The sequence below is a fragment of the Pyrus communis genome, chromosome 10 (genome assembly GCF_963583255.1).
Source record: "Pyrus communis chromosome 10, drPyrComm1.1, whole genome shotgun sequence".
In the NCBI taxonomy this organism is placed as follows: domain Eukaryota; kingdom Viridiplantae; phylum Streptophyta; class Magnoliopsida; order Rosales; family Rosaceae; genus Pyrus; species Pyrus communis.
Genome location: NC_084812.1, coordinates 8241769 through 8261206, shown reverse-complemented (window position 1 = coordinate 8261206; position 19438 = coordinate 8241769). Strand labels below are relative to the sequence as shown.

The 19438-nt window shown below is 36.7% G+C and overlaps 1 protein-coding gene across 1 annotated transcript; it reads left to right on the top strand.

Moving 5' to 3' along the window:
- Nucleotides 1-8787: 8787 nt before the first annotated feature.
- Nucleotides 8788-18994, top strand: LOC137747602 (dehydrin DHN4-like). Its single transcript, XM_068487739.1, has 4 exons — nucleotides 8788-9129; nucleotides 9611-9958; nucleotides 15050-15320; nucleotides 18567-18994. The coding sequence occupies exons 1-4, from the start codon at nucleotides 8902-8904 to the stop codon at nucleotides 18797-18799; spliced, it is 1080 nt and encodes a 359-aa protein (XP_068343840.1). The 5' UTR covers nucleotides 8788-8901; the 3' UTR covers nucleotides 18800-18994.
- The last annotated feature ends 444 nt before the right edge of the window (nucleotides 18995-19438 follow it).

Below are 19438 nucleotides of genomic sequence, written 5' to 3'. Positions count from 1 at the left end.
TCCTTTAACTGTCTTCTCTAACATTACCTTCGCAAGCATGTAGATATATTAACTTCTTTTCTTTTTCCTTGTATTTTAAAATCAGGTAATTTGGGAATTTATTGCATGGAAGGCTCATAATATTTTCATTGGTCACTTCACTAAGGCTTCTATTCGGCAAATGATCATGACATGATGGGCATACCTCATTGTACCATTGTAAAGGACCAAAAACATACTCATGAGTTATTGTCTTTGTTTGTAAAAGAGTGCGTTAATAAGGGAAAAAAATGTTTACCAAAATGTAGAACAAAGGTGAAATAAAATGTGGGAGAGCAGTAAAATATGATGTTTGTGGGGTTTTTCCTATACTTGGGGATGAATGTTATTTTGTGTTTTGTTTTGGTTTTTTTTTTTAATGTAAATTCGAATTTTGTGGCTGATGTTGTAGGTGATTTTTCAATGGAATTGCATCGTGGTTTGTGGGAAACAAACTAAACCTCCATGTTATGTGCAAAGACCACTCAAAGTTTGGTTTGATGGGAACCAATTGGCAGGAAACATGTTGACTTTTGTGTATATATTCCTGTAATCTTGGGATTCTTAGTTTATTATGATTTTATGTAAATTATTTCTTTCCTCAGTGATAGGATTGTAACATCTGATAAATCCCTCCGTAAGAGATGAATAAAGACACATTCATTCCAAACAAAAACATTCTCTACTTGGAGAGATTTTTCAATGTGACTGGAACACGGATTGGTACACCACATGTCACTGTATCAATGGTGGAATATGTGTGCTAAAAGGTTAATAACTTAAAAAATACAATTTCCCACCACTTATATAAAAACACATGGTGTACCATTCATATTCCTGTTAGAATGAAAAATTTCTCCTCTACTTGGCACCAGAGCCTAGGTCAGAGAAAAGAAAAAAATAGTGCGCGCAGAACCAAAACATCAGCCGTGCAACCAGTTGTGGAGCGTCATTCGACCAACGAATGATGCCGTCATTGCTGACCAGAGAACCACCAGCTGCCCAGCCAGTTGTGCATCGTGCCCTTCTGACCAGTGAGCGACTACTTCGTTGCTAACCTCGAGTCCACTGCGTCGACCTTTGCATCCACCCATTACGGCCTGTTGCTGCATCACGAAGCCATATCCGACTGCCCCAAATCGAGCTTGACCCATAACCCACAGACTCGTACGTTGCTTTTGTAACTATCCATCTGACCTAAAACTACGACACTCTCTACACCGTACCACTATCTGAGGGGTTTCTAGACCTTTGCAAACCGTACCGTACATCCCCTAAATTTAAAACCTAACCATCTTCATCTGCAACCACACATGCTTATTGCTGCTCCAAATTAAGTGAGTTTGGTTGTCAAATTTTTGTTTCTACAAAGAAAACATTGGACAAAGGGCAAAGAGACAAAAGAGAAAGGAAAAATTAGTTTTTTTTCTTGAGGCCCACATAGGCTAGAAAAAGTGATTGGTTTTAGTTAAATTATAATTTTTTAATTGGCTATTCGTGGTTGGTGGGCTATCTTGCTTATTGGCCCGTGCTAATTGAAACTAATTGGGTTCCTTGGAAATTTGGGTTGTATTAATCACCTACTAACGAATTGGTTAAAGTTACTTGGGAATGGCAGTCTGGACTTGTACCTCTTCAAATCGATCTGACCGACTCAGACATGAGAATAAGACCACGCGTACCTCGTTTGTTAATGCGAAGGTAGATTCTGAAAATATAGTTGCGGAAGTGTCTACCTCTACTAATACAGGAAACAATGGTAAGGCTTTAAAGGTTTCTGCCTCTGTTACGAATAATACGTAGATAATTAATTATGGTGATGTTGAACATATGACTTGTGATTTTAGACAGGTATAAAGCCTAAAACCATCCACCAAAACTGTTGTGAGTGTCACCAACGGTAATCCTGCCCTTATTATCGAGGAAGGAACCGTCTCCATTTCAGATACCCTTAGTCTTGATACCGTGCTTGTTGTTCTTTCTCTTGATTATAATTTATTATCTGTTACTCAAATAACCGTCGTCCTACATTGTCTTGTGATTTTTTGGCCTTCCCTTTATGTCTGTAAGGATATTCAGACTCGCAAGACAATTGGTTATGGTATTAGAAAAGAGAAGCTTTACTACTTGGAGATAACATGGAATAGTACCAAAATGTTGACACAAGCTCTTACTATGGAATGACCTCAAGGGGAGCAAAACAAAGCTTTGGAGGTTTGGTTGTGGCATCGTAGACTTGGACATGCTACTTTGGGTTATTTATGGAGGTTGTTTCTTAGCCTATTTCTTAAGAATGGTGTTTCTAGCTTTAAATGTGATGTTTGTGAATTGGCTAAAAGTCATCGTACTTCATTTTCACCCAATTTGACAAAAAGTTATGTTCCATTTATGATAATCCATTATGATGTTTAGGGACCATCTAAAACTGCTACATTTGGTGGTACTTATTGGTTTGTTACTTTTATTGATAATTGCACACGTATGACTTAGGTTTCTTTGATGAAGTCCAAAAGTGAAGTTACTTCCTTGTTCCAGTAATTTCACAAAATGGTGTAAGTGCAGTTTAAGTCATGAATAAGGTTCTCATAAGTGATAATGGTGGCGAGTTTGTGAACTCTGAACTTCATGTCTTTTTGGATCATCAGGGTATCGTTTATCAAACTACGTGTCCATATACTCCACAACAAAATGAAGTTGCAGAACACAAGAACCGTCACCTTCTGAAGATTGTTCGTGCTTCCTTACTCAAGGCACGTCTCCCGTTGTCATATTGGGGAGAAGTTTTCACCTCAACTGCGTATCTCATTAATCGTGTTCCATCCCGGTCAGTTGATTTTCAAACACCACTTCAGGCTCTCTCTTCACATGTTGATGCTCATGCAGTACCAAATCTTTCACCTCATGTGTTTGGCCGTGTGGCCTTCGTTCATCTCCATAAACAACATATGAGTAAGCTTAAACCTCGAGCCTTACGGTGTGTGCGTTGTGGGTTATGCCTCAAATCAGAAAAGATATCGTTGTTATCATCCTCCGACTGAGAAGTTGTTTATCACTATGGATGTTGCATTTCATGAAAATGATATGTACTTTGCCCATTCCGAGTCTGGACTTCAAGGGGAGAATCAGGAAGAAGTTCAAACTCTTGATTATACTATTTATGATATAGATATTGTGAATCATTTGGATTTAAGTGGTGATATCTTAGAGACAAGTGGTGATGATTCACAAGAAAATAATATTGTGAATCTTTTGGATTTAAGCGGTGATGTCTTGGAGACAAGTAGTGATGATTCACAAGAAAATAATGATGTGAATAACTTGGAATTAAGTGGTGATGTCTTGGAGTCAAGTGGTGATCATTCACATGAAAACAATGTTGAAAACTTCAAAATGGACGAACCGACACAACTGGAAAATTCACTACCTTCTTCACCATTGGACAACTATTTGCCAACTTTCTCACTGTTGAACAGCTCAGTGCTGCCGGCTACCTCACAGTCGATCTCACCACCTTTGAGCCTTAATATCCATAATCAATTATCTTCGCTCCTGGATAGACCACCACCATGTCGTCTCCCTAACCGTGTCAACCGAGGTATTCCTAGACTTACTTACGAAGCAGAACCTAAATGCAAAACTAGGAACCCAATTAATAGACCAAACCTTGAATCTAATGTGTTATACCCGTTAAGTAATGATGTGTCTACCAGCCACATGTCAAACTTAAGTAAGTCATTTGTATATCAATTATCTACTATATATATTCCTAACATTGTGTAAAAGGCTTTAGCTGATCCACGTTGGCAAGCAGCAATGAATGAAGAATTGAAGTCTTTGAAGAAGAATGCTATCTGGGAGATCATGGACTTGCCAGCTGGCAAAAAACCTGTGTGATGTAAATGGGTCTATATTGTGAAATACAAAGATAATGGGACGGGAGATCGTTTCAAGGCAAGACTGGTAGCAAAAGGGTACACTCAAAAATATGGAATTGATTATATAGATATATTTTCTCATGTGGCCAAGATCAACACAGTTCGTGCTTTGTTGTCCTTGGTTGCAAATCCTACTTGGCCTTTACAGCAGTTCAATGTGAAAAATGCATTCTTGCATGGAGATTTGACATAAGAGATTTATATGGATCTTCCACCATGATGTAATGCTCCAAATCATTATAAGCGAAAGGTGTACAGGTTGAAGAAATCCTTGTATGGTTTAAAGCAATCTCCTCGAGCATGGTTTGGAAGATTCACAAAATCTATGAGAGCGTTTGGTTATAGACATAGTAACTTTGATCATACTCTATTTTTTAAAAGGCGACACGGGAAATTTACTGCACTCATTGTGTATGTAGATGATATGGTGGTAATAGGAAAATATCTGGAAGAACGTGCGGCCTTGCAAAGATACCTGTCTACAAAATTTGAGATGAAGGACCTTGGATCCCTAAAATATTTTCTAGGGATTGAAGTGTTGAGAAGTAGTTTTGGAATTTTCTTGTCTTAGAGGAAGTATATTATTGATTTGTTGCACGAAACCGGCATGTCAGCTTGTCAGCCAGTAGCTACACCATTAGAGGAAGGATTGAAGCTTAGCGTTAATCCTAATGAAGTTCCATTAGATAAAGGAAGATAACAAAGGTTAGTAGGGCATTTAATGTACTTGGCACACACAAGACTAGACCTTGCCTATGCCTTAAGTGTAGTGAGTCAATACATGCATGATCCTAGAGAACAACATATGAATGCAGTGATGAGAATCTTGCGGTATTTGAAGGGAAGTCTAGGAAAAGGAATTTTATCTTAAAAGAATAAGAATCTTAGAATTAAAGGTTATGTTGATGTAGATTGGGCAGGTTTAATGGACGACAGACACTCAACATCAGGTTGCTTTACATTCGTTGGGAGTAACTTGGTTACATAGAGTAGTAAGAAACAAATTATGGTTGCCTGTTCCAGTGCAAATGCTGAATACAGAGGTATGGCCTTGAGGATTTGTGAAATTTTGTGGCTTAAGCTTTTGCTAAGAGATATGGGTATAGAACATGATCAACCTATGAAATTGTTTTGTGATAATAAAGTTGCCCGTGACATTGCACATAACCTGGTACAACATGATAGAACAAAGCATGTTGAAGTTAACCGATTCTTTATCAAAGAAAAATTAGAAAGGAAGATAATTGAGGTATCGACAATAAGAATTGACCATCAGTTGGCAGACATTCTCATAAAGGTTGTTTCAAGTCATAAGTTTTTAAGTTTCTTACACAAGTTGGGCATGTGTGATATATATGCACCAACTTGAGGGGGATTGTTGACTTTTGTGTATATATTCTTGTGATCATGGGATTCTTATTTTATTATGATTTTATGTAAATTATTTCTTTCCTTAATGATAGGATTGTAACATCTTATAAATCCCTCCGTGAGAGATGATTAAAGACACATTCATTCCAAACTAAAGCATTCTCTTCTAAACATACATGAAGCCTCTGGCGTCTATCCGAATCTTCAATATATAGATAAGCAACAATCAATTATATGGTAGAATCTCGCGTAACTGGAGAGAAAATGAAACTGATTACAAACGTAAAATGAAGTCAACCTTCTTATGATTGAGTTATATAATATGAACATTCACAGACTAAAATACACAAGATTATAGTAATCATGTAAGACAGATATTGAATAAAAGAAAAAAATGACTGCCTGAGCCATAAGTGCTTTTGGGCAAAAGGGGGATAGTAATATTAAATTGTTTTTGGTTGATGTTTGTAACAAACCGAGGAATACATAAGAGTATGGAGAAAAATCATGTCTTTGTACGACATCTTACCACTCACGTCCGCATTGGTTGTGTTGTCGAATAAGATAGAAACTCTTCCCTTGGCTGAAACATTCTTCTCAAAAAGTAGTCGGGTGGAAAACCAATGCATGTTATCCCTTGTGGCATGTGTCCCCTCAAAATTATTTAAGTGTACCCCTCAAGTCAAATATTTTATGCAATGGAAGTCCATCTCTTCCTTCTTTGTTTTCTTTTTCTGGCCACTGAAACGGCTCTATCAATCTTTCTCTGGAGCAGCAGGGTCGGTTCCCACACGCACACATTCCCTCCCCTCCCCCAACCCCACACCCCACCCCCCACCCACCCCAACAAAAACAACCTCACCGCCAGAAATTTTTAGTTATGACAGGAACATGAATGCTACAGCACGTGTTTTTATGTAAGTGGTGAAAATTTTTATTTTTTAAGTTATTAATTTTTTAACACACATATCTTATCATTTATATAACGACACGTGGTATACTATTTCGTGTGACCATCATACTCATTTATATAACGACACGTGGTATACTATTTCGTGTGACCATCATACTGAAAAATCTCACCTAAAGTGCATGTCGTCTTCTTCCTCCTCTGGATTTCTAGAGTCGCACGAACAGTTTTACATTAAAATGATGAGGAGAATGCAAAATGGGGTTGTGGAATGAGAGAGCGACGCGTCCTGAGAGAAAACTGGCTTTTGTGAGGATCCCATGTTTTCACATGATCAAATGATTAAATGATTATGGAGTTAATCCACCAAGAACAACTTGTCCTTCTCCTTCGTCCCTGCAACACCTTCCCATATCAAAAACCAACCAATCCAACAATTAGTCAAGTAAAAATAATTAATTCAAAATAAATGAACAAATTGAGATAATTAAACTCCAGATTAGATCACGTTGAATCAAAGGAATCAATAGAATTGAACAAATTAAATAAGACAAATGTGCAAATAGAGCAATAACACTCTGGCTTCTGTCTAAGCGTTGTTTGATTTGTGATCTCATTAATCAAAAAGTTAAGTTAAATAAACACCCAATTCTTTAATTGCACAACGCCTCCATTGAAATTTACCACTAGCTAGTGGAGTATGATCATTATCCGACGAAGTACAAAGGTGGATAAATGGTTATATCAATCCTATTTAAATAAGAATCTTACACTAATTACAATTAAAAAGTACAATCTTATATACCTGCAATAATGATGAAAATAATTTTGAATTAGTTAACTCTAATTCGATGAGGACTTTGTAATCCACACTTAAACGTAGAGAGTACATAGTGAAAATGGAAAACCACAACAAGTGACTCAGTGATAAGGGCACATATTGCAGCTTCCCAATAAACAAAAAAATATGGGAGGTCTTGGGTTCAATGCTCTAAGCTGAGGACTTTGTTTGACTGTGGCCATGAGCAAGATAAAATTTTCCATAGCTTTTCCGGGCTCAAAAGGAGTAGATAATCGTGATTTGCCATCAATTGTCCTAATTTTTTCTAAAAAATAAATAAATAAAATATAGTGAAAATGGAAGGAGGGTATATTCAAAACAAAAATAGCAAGTGAAAAAAGGATGAGCTACTTTTGAATGAATATTGATGTGCTTGAAAATAACACTATTTATTGCCCAAAAAATGAAAATAATACTATTTGAACACATTTATGTCAAAGAAAATGTTGACAAATTTTTGCACCATTTTTTATGTATCACTTGATGTGACAAATTATAGTACATATTAGATTAATTAATAAATTTTATATCATTAGATGCTAATTATATACCTGCATCATTTGTTACATTATATAATACATCAATATGACATAGAAATGTTATCATACTCAAATTAATTTTATGTAAAAAATATCACTTTTATTTGGAGCGTAGAAAATTCGTGTGGAGCAAAAGATTTAATGGTGCCAAGTCTGTCGACATATGTCTAAGTTAGGAAAGTTCTATTCACGTACTTTTGTTAATTTTTCATCATATATCTTTTTTAATTTATTTAATTGGATAATTGAAAATTAAAAAAAAAATATAAGAAGTAAAAAAAGTACGTGAATATTGTAAAAAAATTGTGATCATACTCAAATTAATTTTTATGTAAGAAAAAGTGCGTGAATATTGTAATCTAAATAAAAATTAAAACGATAAAAACTTGCAGGATAGTGTCGGTAGGATCAAGAAGACCTAGAAGGCTATCACCAACAGACATGCCACATTCCCAAGTCATAAAGCTCTAAGTTTCATAGCAAAGTTATGAGTTTACATTTTTTTTCTTTTAAAAATGAACAGGTTGGTAACTTCACTACAGTAATTTGTCTTTTGGAGAATGAAAAAAAACTTACAGAGGCAATTTAGCTTTCTCTGATCATCATCGTACGATTTATCAGTGGTAAGAATTGAACTTAAAACATATTATGTAGAATATAAATCTGAAATTCGTTTCTCATCACTAAATCATTTGGTTATGACTATAAGCTTCTTGAGAAATTATAGATCAAATTTGAAAGGAAATTATTATTAACACTCCAAAAATCTCATTCTACATGTCATACTTTATATATTCGAAAAAAATACATTTGTAAAGAACGTAGAATGAAAATTTTAAAATACAAATAACAAATCTGATTTGAAACTACTTAACAATATGACCTAGAAGGCTAGAACCAAAAGATAGTATCCACGTAGAGCTAGCTAGTGGAACAGGTACGGATGGCACGTGTCACCAAATCCATGGTCACTAGTGGAACTGGTATGTATATCATTGCTTATCCATATGCCCGACCCAAAAAGCAACAAAATATCTTGCCGACGTTAATTTTTCACTTGTCATCATTTTCCTGGCAGTGCCACGTCTCCAAGTTGTTAAAAAGCATTTACGCTCACAACCATATCTGCATGCCTTGCTGGTGCAGGTCAGTTGTCTATATAAGCCAACGAATCCAGACCCAAATCAAACACATCATACCGAACAAATCACAAGTATTGTCAACTAAGTTGTATTAGTCGCAAGGCATTGTTATTACAGTTTCATTTGTTTGTTTATCTTTTGAAATATGGCGAATTATGGTTCAACACCAGAAAAAACTACCGAGGAGTACTACGGGAACCCGACTTACAATGGTAGCGCCGGAGCCGGTAGGACCGACGAGTTCGGGAACGCGGTTCAACAAGGTCGGACTGATACCGGCTACGGGACTGCTGATGCCAAGACTGGTGATGAAGGGATTGTTGGGCATCATGGCGGCCCCGCGGTGCTTCAGCGCTCAGGAAGCTCCAGCTCTGTAAGTTCATCTCTTTTCACCTCCATATATATGTAGTTCTAAGTTAATTCATTTAATGCATGAGCTATGCTGCAAATATGTGGGCACTATGAACAAATTTTTCCCTAGACGTATGTTACTAGGAAAACCAAACAAGCAACAAATTTCTCTTGTCCAATTTAGCACTTTTGCAAGAAAAACTGTGCGTACTAATGATGGTGAACTTAAGCAGTGATCTAAATTAATAACACAATATTTGACGGTATAAATGTCTTATCTCGAACAATGCTATTCGGAAATTAGCGTATATTGTTCACGTAACTTATGCATCTGCGCATTTTGGTTTTTCGAATATCAACACAATCAATGCTTCAAATTCAAATATTGCATCAACATTTTATCTTACTAGATGGAACAATTTCTTTGTAGTCAAGTATCATATGTGCATTATATTTGCATATATTTTTTGTAACCAGGTCTAACTAACATTCTATTATTGTAGTCGTCTGAAGATGATGGGCTAGGTGGGAGAAGGAAGAAGGGACTGAAAGAGAAGATTAAGGAGAAGCTACCAGGTGGTGGTAACAAGGATGACCAGTACTCTGGTGGAACGCAGACCACTACCCCTTACGGTGGTGGGACGACTTACACAGGTGAAGGAGGGCAACGCCAGGAGAAGGGTATGACGGACAAGATCAAGAAGAAGCTGCCAGGTGGGAATAGGGATGACCAGTATTCTCATGACACGTCAACTACTGCTGCACCTTATGGTGGGACAGGGCGCACAGGAGAGCCCCAGGAAAAGAAGGGCATAATGGACAAGATCAAAGACAAGCTTCCTGGTGGCCACGCCGAGTAGATCATCATCCCGTTTCACATAACTATAAGTAAATGCCAGTCAGTGTATAATAAAAGAGTGTCTGGTCTGACCTCGGTTGCGTGATCCGTGCGTGGGTGATCCATCGTTGCGCACTGTTGTTTTTGTTTCTGTTATGTGTAATTTTGTCTGTCCTTCCCTTTGTATTAATAGTATATTTGTTTGTGCTATTTTTGAGATTAGTATTATGCTTTTAAGTTTAACTGCTACCAAGTAAATTCAATGATTCAGCAGGTTTTACTTAATGTCAATAAAAACTATATACCAATCGAGTAAAAAGAAAAATTTGATATGTTGAATCAATAGTTAAAAGATAAAAGATATTCATTAATGATGACACGTACGTGATCTATTGGTACCTCTCTTATTTATAAGTGAGGTTTCAAATTAAGTAGATGAATTTGATATTAATTAGGTTACCCATTGAATGGTTTAGCTGAATTTTTTTTTTTCTTAGTGTAAAAATATCGATAGACAAAAAAAAAAGAAAAATAAAACCTAAAAAATTTTAAAAATTTAATACAAGAGAAATACATAGAAGAGATTTAAATTTTAACACGAGATTTCTATTTTAATTACACTGAAACGAACATAACTAACAGAACAATCTGCCATATGCATCAGATAATTTTTATTTAGCTTAACAATTATCCATTTTTATTTTATCTAACATAAAAGAATGAAGCAAGTGGCATTTTACGATAATAGTGTAAATGTGTTGAGTTTTTGTATGAGGACGAAATCTTAGCTAATCTAACGTATAATTTAACAAAATCTATAATTTGAAGAAAGAAAAAAAAAACATAAAAAGAATGATAGTGTTTATTTTCTCTTTTATCCCCTCACCGCTGGAGATAAACACAAAGTTGCCCTGGTCAAAAGATTAGGACATTTTCATTCTTTTTATTTTCTCTTTTATCCCCTCACCGCTGGAGATAAACACAAAGGTGCCCTGGTCAAAAGATTAGGACATCATCAATATGACTTTTACAACACATTAACGTGTAGTCCAAAAATGCTATAGACATAAAGATGATCCTTCCTTTGCCAACGGGAAACTATTTAACGAGATGATATGTTTTTTTGTTTTTTTGGAAACTACGAGATGATATATGTTAGGTCCAAAAATTTTATGCACAAGTTTAATTACATCTTGAAGTTCGATTGTGTAAAAATAAAATAAATTAAGTTTACACAGAAAAATAAAGAAAGAAAACAAAGATGAACATTTCTAAAAGAGAAATTTGTTAAAATTGACTAGAACATTGGTTAGTGTGTTCAGTGCAATCTTCACGAGACTAGTAATGTTCTTCAACCTTACACTAAAAGGGGAAGTTATAACTGCACTCATGGAAAGAAAAAAAAAAGACTTAAAGGGGGAGACAACATGAAGGGGGGATACAACGCAGAGGAAGAGAGAATCAGGACAAGATTGCACCAAACACAGCAAAATTTTCTCTTTTAAGTGTGGAAAACCTTGATTCCTAAATGAGGAATTATCCTCACCTTCCAGGGATTTCTTCAAGTTTTCCTTATATTCACTTCAAATTTCCCATACCATTAAGAACTCTCAAGTTAGCCATTCCTAAAACCATGCAAGCATGTACAAGTTTTCTTATGCTAAATTGATAAGTTTTTAGCTTTCACGCCCAACTTCATTTAGGCAATTCATAATTTACCATAATTATTCAGTCATTGAGTCATTGAATTAACAATTATTTCTTAACACACCCTAATTCTTTTAAAATATCTCAAAACTTAGTACTGGAAACGAACTAGAGGGACTAGAAGTTTCCACATGGCCAAAATTCAACTAGATCAAAAAGTTCCCAACAATGTACAAAGATTATCCACGCGCATAGTATTATATATGCTACGTGATTCCATGGTTAATAGGCGGATACCTTGTGTAAATCGTTACATTCACCCATCGATCGTCTTATCAAATTAACTATAAATTATTAATATGAAAATTATGACGGCATTTGTGCTTGTGATGACATTTCATGAGCATTTACTATCATGCCTTACAGCAAGATAGACTCAAACTCACCGCATAATCACCGGTTCGTCACCAATCTGTGCTTTAATTTTCCAAATCCTATGCCATCAATTCCAATTTCTTTTCACCATCTTACCCATCCTCCACCTCCCAGACTTTCCTCAAACCCATTTGATTTCGGATTTGTAGCTACTTTTCTTAATCGCGTTTTGTCGCGATTTTTTCGGGATACGCATAGAGCTTCGGTGCAGGTGATCTTACCACCACCTCTCATGGATCGGAAAAGTATGTTTTGCTCTGGCTCGGGTGTTTACATCACCACCTCCCATGGATTTGTCTTCGACGACTTTGTTGCTTATGAGTTCTCTCACTAGCTTCATGTGTTTCCCTACAAATCTGTTATCTGTGGTGCTTTGTGAAGGTTGTTGGAGTCGTCTGTCCATCATTTCTGTGGAATAGTTTGGCTAGATTTTTGGCATCTGTTGGACGGACGTTCTGTGGCGATACATCGGTGGCGGTTACAAGGAAAGTAGGGTTTTCTGTTTATTTTGCTCTTTAATTATGGGCTCAAACTCATATTTTCTTTTGGGCTTTTCTTGTAATGGGACCTCACCTGTTTGTAAATGTTTTTAAAATCTACCATCCATGCCATTAGAAGCGATTTTAGTCATTATAAAAATACTTCTAAACGAAATCTATAAGTTGTCGTGATTAATTAAAGATATAAAGAAATCAATAAAAAAAAAAACCTAATGAAAAAGGTTTCAAAACTTTGAATTTTAACAAAAAATCATGCTATAACTTTATCTGATGATAAGGACAAGATGAAGAAAAACAAAACAAAAAACAAAAAAAAACCTAACTAAAGGTGTGTGCAAAGAGCACCTAACCAATCCTTCAGTTGCATAATCCTTTGACATAATCCAAACATATTTTATTCCTCTAAATTAAAATTTCAAATTGAAATGGGTTTCGTTCAATTCAGAACCACATTTGGGACGGTATGGTTAGGAGGGAGTCAGTTAGGTGTGGGCGTTGATGTTGATCTTTATCATGTTTTTTTTCCCTCTCTTTTAGCCATGCATGACTTTAATGGCGTGGACGTTTATTGCATTCTAGTGAAAGAACTTGAAAATCTGGGACGAGCATCTACTGTTAAGTTTTATAAACAGTGTAGTATCGTTAAGTTTCATAAACAGTGTAGTAGGTTTCTTAAACAATGTAGTAAATTTCATAAACAGTGTAGTACAATTAAGTTTCAGAAATAATGTAGTAAGTTTCATAAACAGTTTGTGTAAGGAGTGTGTAGGTCCACACATAAGTTTTTTTTTTAATATTAAAATTATGTTTTTTCAATAAAGTTTAATTTTTTTTCATTAAATAAAATTATAGTATAGGTTTTTATTAAAATAAATTTAATCCAAATTTTTTTCATGAAAGTTCTCATAAAAAAAATCTAAATCAAGATAATTACAAAACAAGTGTACGTAGTAACCCTTCATCTGTATCCAAATTCCCCACGTCTATAGAAAAGAAAAATCAAGATAATTACACGGCCATGCATGTGCAAAAAACGTAAACCATGCCATGCTTTCCAAGTTCCAATCTTGAACATATACAAGAGGTCGTTATCTATCAACCACGTAAAGTCGCAGACGCGGTGGAGTGTCACGAGCTTTTTAACTCCGTGATATGGACCGACTCCCTCATCCAATCTTATCTATCTGATTATTCTATGCCGACAGCAAGATACACTTGTTCCTCTCTCACGTCGCCAGGTGTCCCAGTAGCCAACGTGTCATCATGATCGAAAGTCACTATTCACGTACGTGTAAGAAGTATGAAACCCCACCGTGACATGCGTGTTTTGTTAATTCCCTATATAATCCCGCCATATTTTCACTCCAATCCCATCAAATCCCAAACAAAATTATCCAAACTTCAAGACTCAAATTGTGTTTTTGAAAAATGTCGCATCTGCATAATCAACACGGGGCACAGCCAACCGACGCCTACGGCAACCCGATCCAGAGAACCGACGAGTACGGGAACCCACTTGGCGGTGCTACTACAGGTGCCACCACCGGAGGATACGGTGCTCATGACACAGCCGCTGCGACCACTGGTCACGATTACGGCAGGAAAGAGCACCATGGTGTCACTGGGGTGCTCCACCGCTCTGGCAGCTCAAGCTCTAGCTCTGTAAGTGATTTCTTATTTTTTGTCATATGAAAATGTGATGTTAATTTACGTAGGATTCACTTAATAGCGTGTACCATGATTTTGTCTATAGACCAAGTTAGCCAAAAAGGTTAGGCTTAATTAGGCACATACACACACAAATTTGTATTCAATCCTAATATAAGTACGTAGAAAATTTTCAATGCGCCTGTAGCAAGGTCCGGTACCCCAATATAATTGTATTATTAGAAACTAGTAAAAATTTTAATCGGTAGTATTAGACCTGGTGTATTAGGTGTGTTCTGATACAATAAAAAATTTCTCTATATGTAGGCGGTCCCCTATTGTTATTTGTATCATGTTACCTGGCCAATAAGCAAAAATTTTAATGGTAGCATTATTAGACCAGGTTTATTAGGCGTGTTCCGATACACTAAAAATTTTCTCTACAAATAGACTATGTACACCTTGCAAATGCGGATTGATGTGCAACATTTAGGGATATATTCATGAGAATGTGTGTACTGTAGCATGTTGACTAATTTTTAATTAATACAGCAAGATAGATTTCATTTAAAACAGAAGTTATTCCCTCGGAAATTTTTTAACTTGTATACAATGGCACATACCGCGTAGATACAATTTTTATGCAAGATCCAACTCTTATTGGCAGGATTTGATCATCAATTTCTATTATACTCGGTGCTACGTCTAATTGTAGAAGAATTGTTTCCTATACTCTTGGGACACTAATTATAATATTAATATTGTTAATTAACTTGTAATTCCCCCTGAAAAAGAAATTCATATGTCGGCGTGTATTTATTTTGGTGTAGTCGGAGGATGATGGGCTAGGTGGGAGGAGGAAGAAGGGGTTGAAGCAGAAGATAAAGGAGAAGCTCCCGGGATCAACCACGACTGATACAACTTACGGCACCGCTGGCACCACCTACCCAGGAGGGCACCAGCAGGAAAAGGGGGTGATGGACAAGATGAAGGACAAGCTGCCGGGTACTGGCCACAAGGATGACCCCCACTACTCAACCACAACACATGCTACTACGACCACAACTCCCTATGGCGGTGCCACCTACACGGAGGAGCACCACGAAAAGAAGGGGATCATGGACAAGATCAAAGAGAAGCTTCCCGGCGGAAACCACTAGAGATTATATATCATTCCTGTATTAATAAAAGCCTACAGTATGTATACAGTGGTTTAGTGTTGTTGAATCGTATAATAAGCTAGCGGAGCCTGGTGCGAGGTCAGCTCTGGTGTGGCTAATGCACCGAACACTACGCAATATCGTTTGTCTTTGTGATATGTAACTTTGTCTGTCGTTTATATTAATATATTTAGTGCTCGTTCGAGTAACGGTAATTCCGGTTTGACTATTGTTGCAATATTGGTTTAATAAGATCCTACAAATGAGTAGCAATAAGAACATGAACATGTTATTTAGTTTGCCCGCTTGCAAACGCCTCCGCTGATATCAATATCAAGTTCGAATTCCTCTTTCTCACACAGCTGCTCATCTAGAATAGTCACTCGCTCTACGGGCTTTTCACACAAGATAAGTTCACACAGAGAAGAGCCACTCGCTCTATGGTCTTGCCACACAAGATGAGCACGCCGCCCGCCTACTGGGAGCGGTTTCATTGATTGATTTGAGGTAGCTGTAGCTTGCTTTTATTAACAGCTCTAAGGTTCTCACAAGAACAAAGTAAGGTAGCTGTAGCTTGCTTTTATTAACAGCTCTAAGGTTCTCACAAGAACAAAGTAAACAAGCAAACGAAGAAGAAAATGAAGGAATCGAGCTTCAATTTCTCTGATTTTCAATAGTTCATACAGAGGTATTTTTTTTTTTTTTTTTTTGGTTAATTTTTAACATGGAAGAGTCTAATGGTTATATATAGTAACCAATGACTTCCTACAATTACAAGAGCACTCTCTAACTACCTCATTCAATTACAATATTGCCCTTTTAACCAACTCAATTTCTGAAATAATTTTGTAATTAACCATACTCATAATTGTTTGCCAAGTGTCATTGGTTAATAGCTTTCAAGTCCATTTCTTTGCATTCATTCATTCAAGGTGGCTATATAGCTTGCTTCCAAGTGGTGAAAATTTTGAGTAGAAATTTTATTATTCCACATTGGTTACTACAAAAAGATTCTCATTTTATAAGACTTTGTTCTTATAGAGAATGAATGGAGTAATGAACCATAAAGAATAAAATTGGGCTCAACCTTGGGATTGGGCTTTATAATTAAAAATAAAGCACCTCTTTGAGAAGGTGTCTCCCACCAAACTCATCTCATTCTCATACCTGTTGCGAACATGCATAAACCTATTATATATACATCCATTTGCATGACATTTAGAACATACAAAAATAAAATTCTTCTACAATCCCAAACATTCTTATTGAGAGAACCACAAAGAAATTCGCCAGAAGTCAAGTTTTCAGGTGTTGGAATTCTGACTTAGATCGTTGAATACTAGTGAAGCAAACGTCTGTAGAATTACAAGCACTGAGTAGGGACAAAATTTCTGTTTTAAGGACATTGTTGTACGCAAACCTTGATCTTCAATTTGTCTGTCTAATATTATTTCGTTATGTTCATACTCTGATAAATTATTTATTCGTATTTATTATTTATTAACATATATAAAATTATCATTGATTATTGATATTTATCCAACATCGAGTACATGTCTTAGCGATAGAAGCTAGTTGCATGAACAATCCAATTTCTATTATTTTTTTATGTCGGGAGTTGCTTTTAAGGTATTGGTAATGTGAGCTATACGACATGTCTAATACTATTTTTGCTGTCGGGAGTTGCTTTTGTGGCAATGTGAGGTATACCGTATACGACATGTATACAGAGAGAGTGGGGATAGTTTTACAAATTATTAAAGTTTGGCAAACAGCAAGAACCCTACTGTGACGTGCATGTTTTGTTAATTTGCTTATATAAACCGACCCAAATTGTCAGACTTCATCAAAATCAAATCCTCATCGAAGCATATTCAAAATTTTCCAACAAGAAGAAAAGGTTTCATTGTGTTTTTAGAAAATGGCGCATTTACAAAATCATCAATACGGGGCACCACCCAACGCCGCCTGCGGCAACCCAACTCAGGGAACTGACGAGAACAGCAACCCCCTGGTTCCCCGAGTGGACAAGTATGGAAACCCACTTGGCCATCACGGTGCTACTACTGGCATCACTCCTGCCACCACCGGAGAATACGGTGCTCATCACACGGCCGTTGTGACCACTGGCTATGCTGCCACCACGGCAGGTGGTCACGGCACACTTGGTCACGATTACGGCAGGAAAGAGCACCATGGTGTCACTGGCATGCTTCATCGCTCCGCCAGCTCAAGCTCTAGCTCTGTAAGTAATCTCATTTTCCCATATAAATATTTGATCTTAATTTTTCGTAGGATTTTATAATTTGTACCATTATTTTGTCTAAAAAGATTAGACCTTGCTAGCAAAAAGATTAGACTTAATTAACTACATAATTTTCACGAAAATGAATGTGTGTAAATCCTTATACAATTAGCCAGGATACTAATGGTATTAATTTTGGGTAAATATGTACAATTATTTGTATCATCTCACTGATCAAATTAATTTCATATACTGTACTCTGTAAATGCAAATCAACGTGTCACATTTTATTAGAATTGACCATAGTCACTAGAAAGAATAATATTTGCATTCCTCTCTTGGGAAATGAGCTCATTTCCCCAATTGCATCTTCACCCTAGAAGTTTTATAATCGAGGTCATTCAATTTTTAAATCTTAATTTAAAGATTATCAATCCCTACGAAAGCTCATTTGAATCGAACATTATTTAGTCATCTAAATTTATGGAATAAATGAACGGTTGATCTTTATAATGTTACTTGGTATCTACATTGTTGATGTATGAGATATATTTGAATGACTAAACGATATCCTATTCAAATGATTTTTCTACATTGTTGATTTATGTGATACATTTGGATGACTAAAAATGATATTCTATTCAAATGATTTTTGTACACATAATTTTAAATAAAGATTAAAAAATTAAACTGTTCTCATTATAAAATTTTTACGGTGAAGATAGGTTATGCAAGTATTGTTTAATAAGGCATTCAATTCTTCCGGTGGATTTTTTATGGACTTGGTATTCCAATTTCAAGAGACATAAGGAATGTAAAATTTCCCTTGAAATTGTCAACTTGTATTTTTCTCTTGGTGGTTACATGTTGGGTATTTAATTATTGTGCTGTAGTCAGAGGATGATGGGCTAGGTGGGAGGAGGAAGAAGAAGGGGCTGAAACAGAAGATAAATGAGAAGCTCCCAGGTTCAACCACAACTGACACAGCATACGGCACTACCGACCCAGGAGGGCACCACCAGGAAAAAGGGATGATGGACAAGATCGAGGACAAGCTGCCGAGTACTGGCCACAAGGATGACCCCCACTACTCACATATTACTACGTCGACCACCACACCCTCCGGCGGCGGCACCGCTTACACGGAGGAGCACCATGAAAAGAAGGGGATCATGGACAAGATCATAGAGAAGCTTCGCAGCGGACACCACAAGATATAAATACAGTGGTTTGTTAGTATTATATCGGTCGTATAATAAGCTACTGGTGCCTCTAGGTGTGAGCTGAGTTGTTTGTGTGGCTAACGCACCGAGAGCACTACGCAATGTCTGTCTTTGTGATGTGAAACTTTGTTGTCTATTATGTTAATATATAAACTGCATTGGCTGAAGCATTTGCCTTCCATAGATGATCATATTACACACAAAACCGGCCTTCCGCCATATCAAACATTGCACTGTAATCTTCTTCCAACAATCATTATCTGCAGGTTCAATCACCAAAAGTTCCCGCAAGAGCATGTCCCGTTGCGGAAGTGGTGGAATCTCATGCTACCTCTCACGACAATCTCCCTCCCTGTAACCTAGGACGTGCCGCACATGAACGAATGACAGTGTCCGAAATCCTAATGTTCTTCATTATCTTATTGGTGGAACCAGAATCTCTACTGAGCAATGCATATGCTAAAGCTAGCTTTTCACTATGAGACATTAATATACGCGTCTTTTCTTCGTCTCCCACAGCATAAGCGGCCGAATCCAGGTTTGGCTGGTAGCCATGAGCTTGTAATCTGTCCAGAATGTCATCCAACGTCGTCTTAATCTCGGTGTACTCTCGATGGGTTGTTTCACCTGCACAGA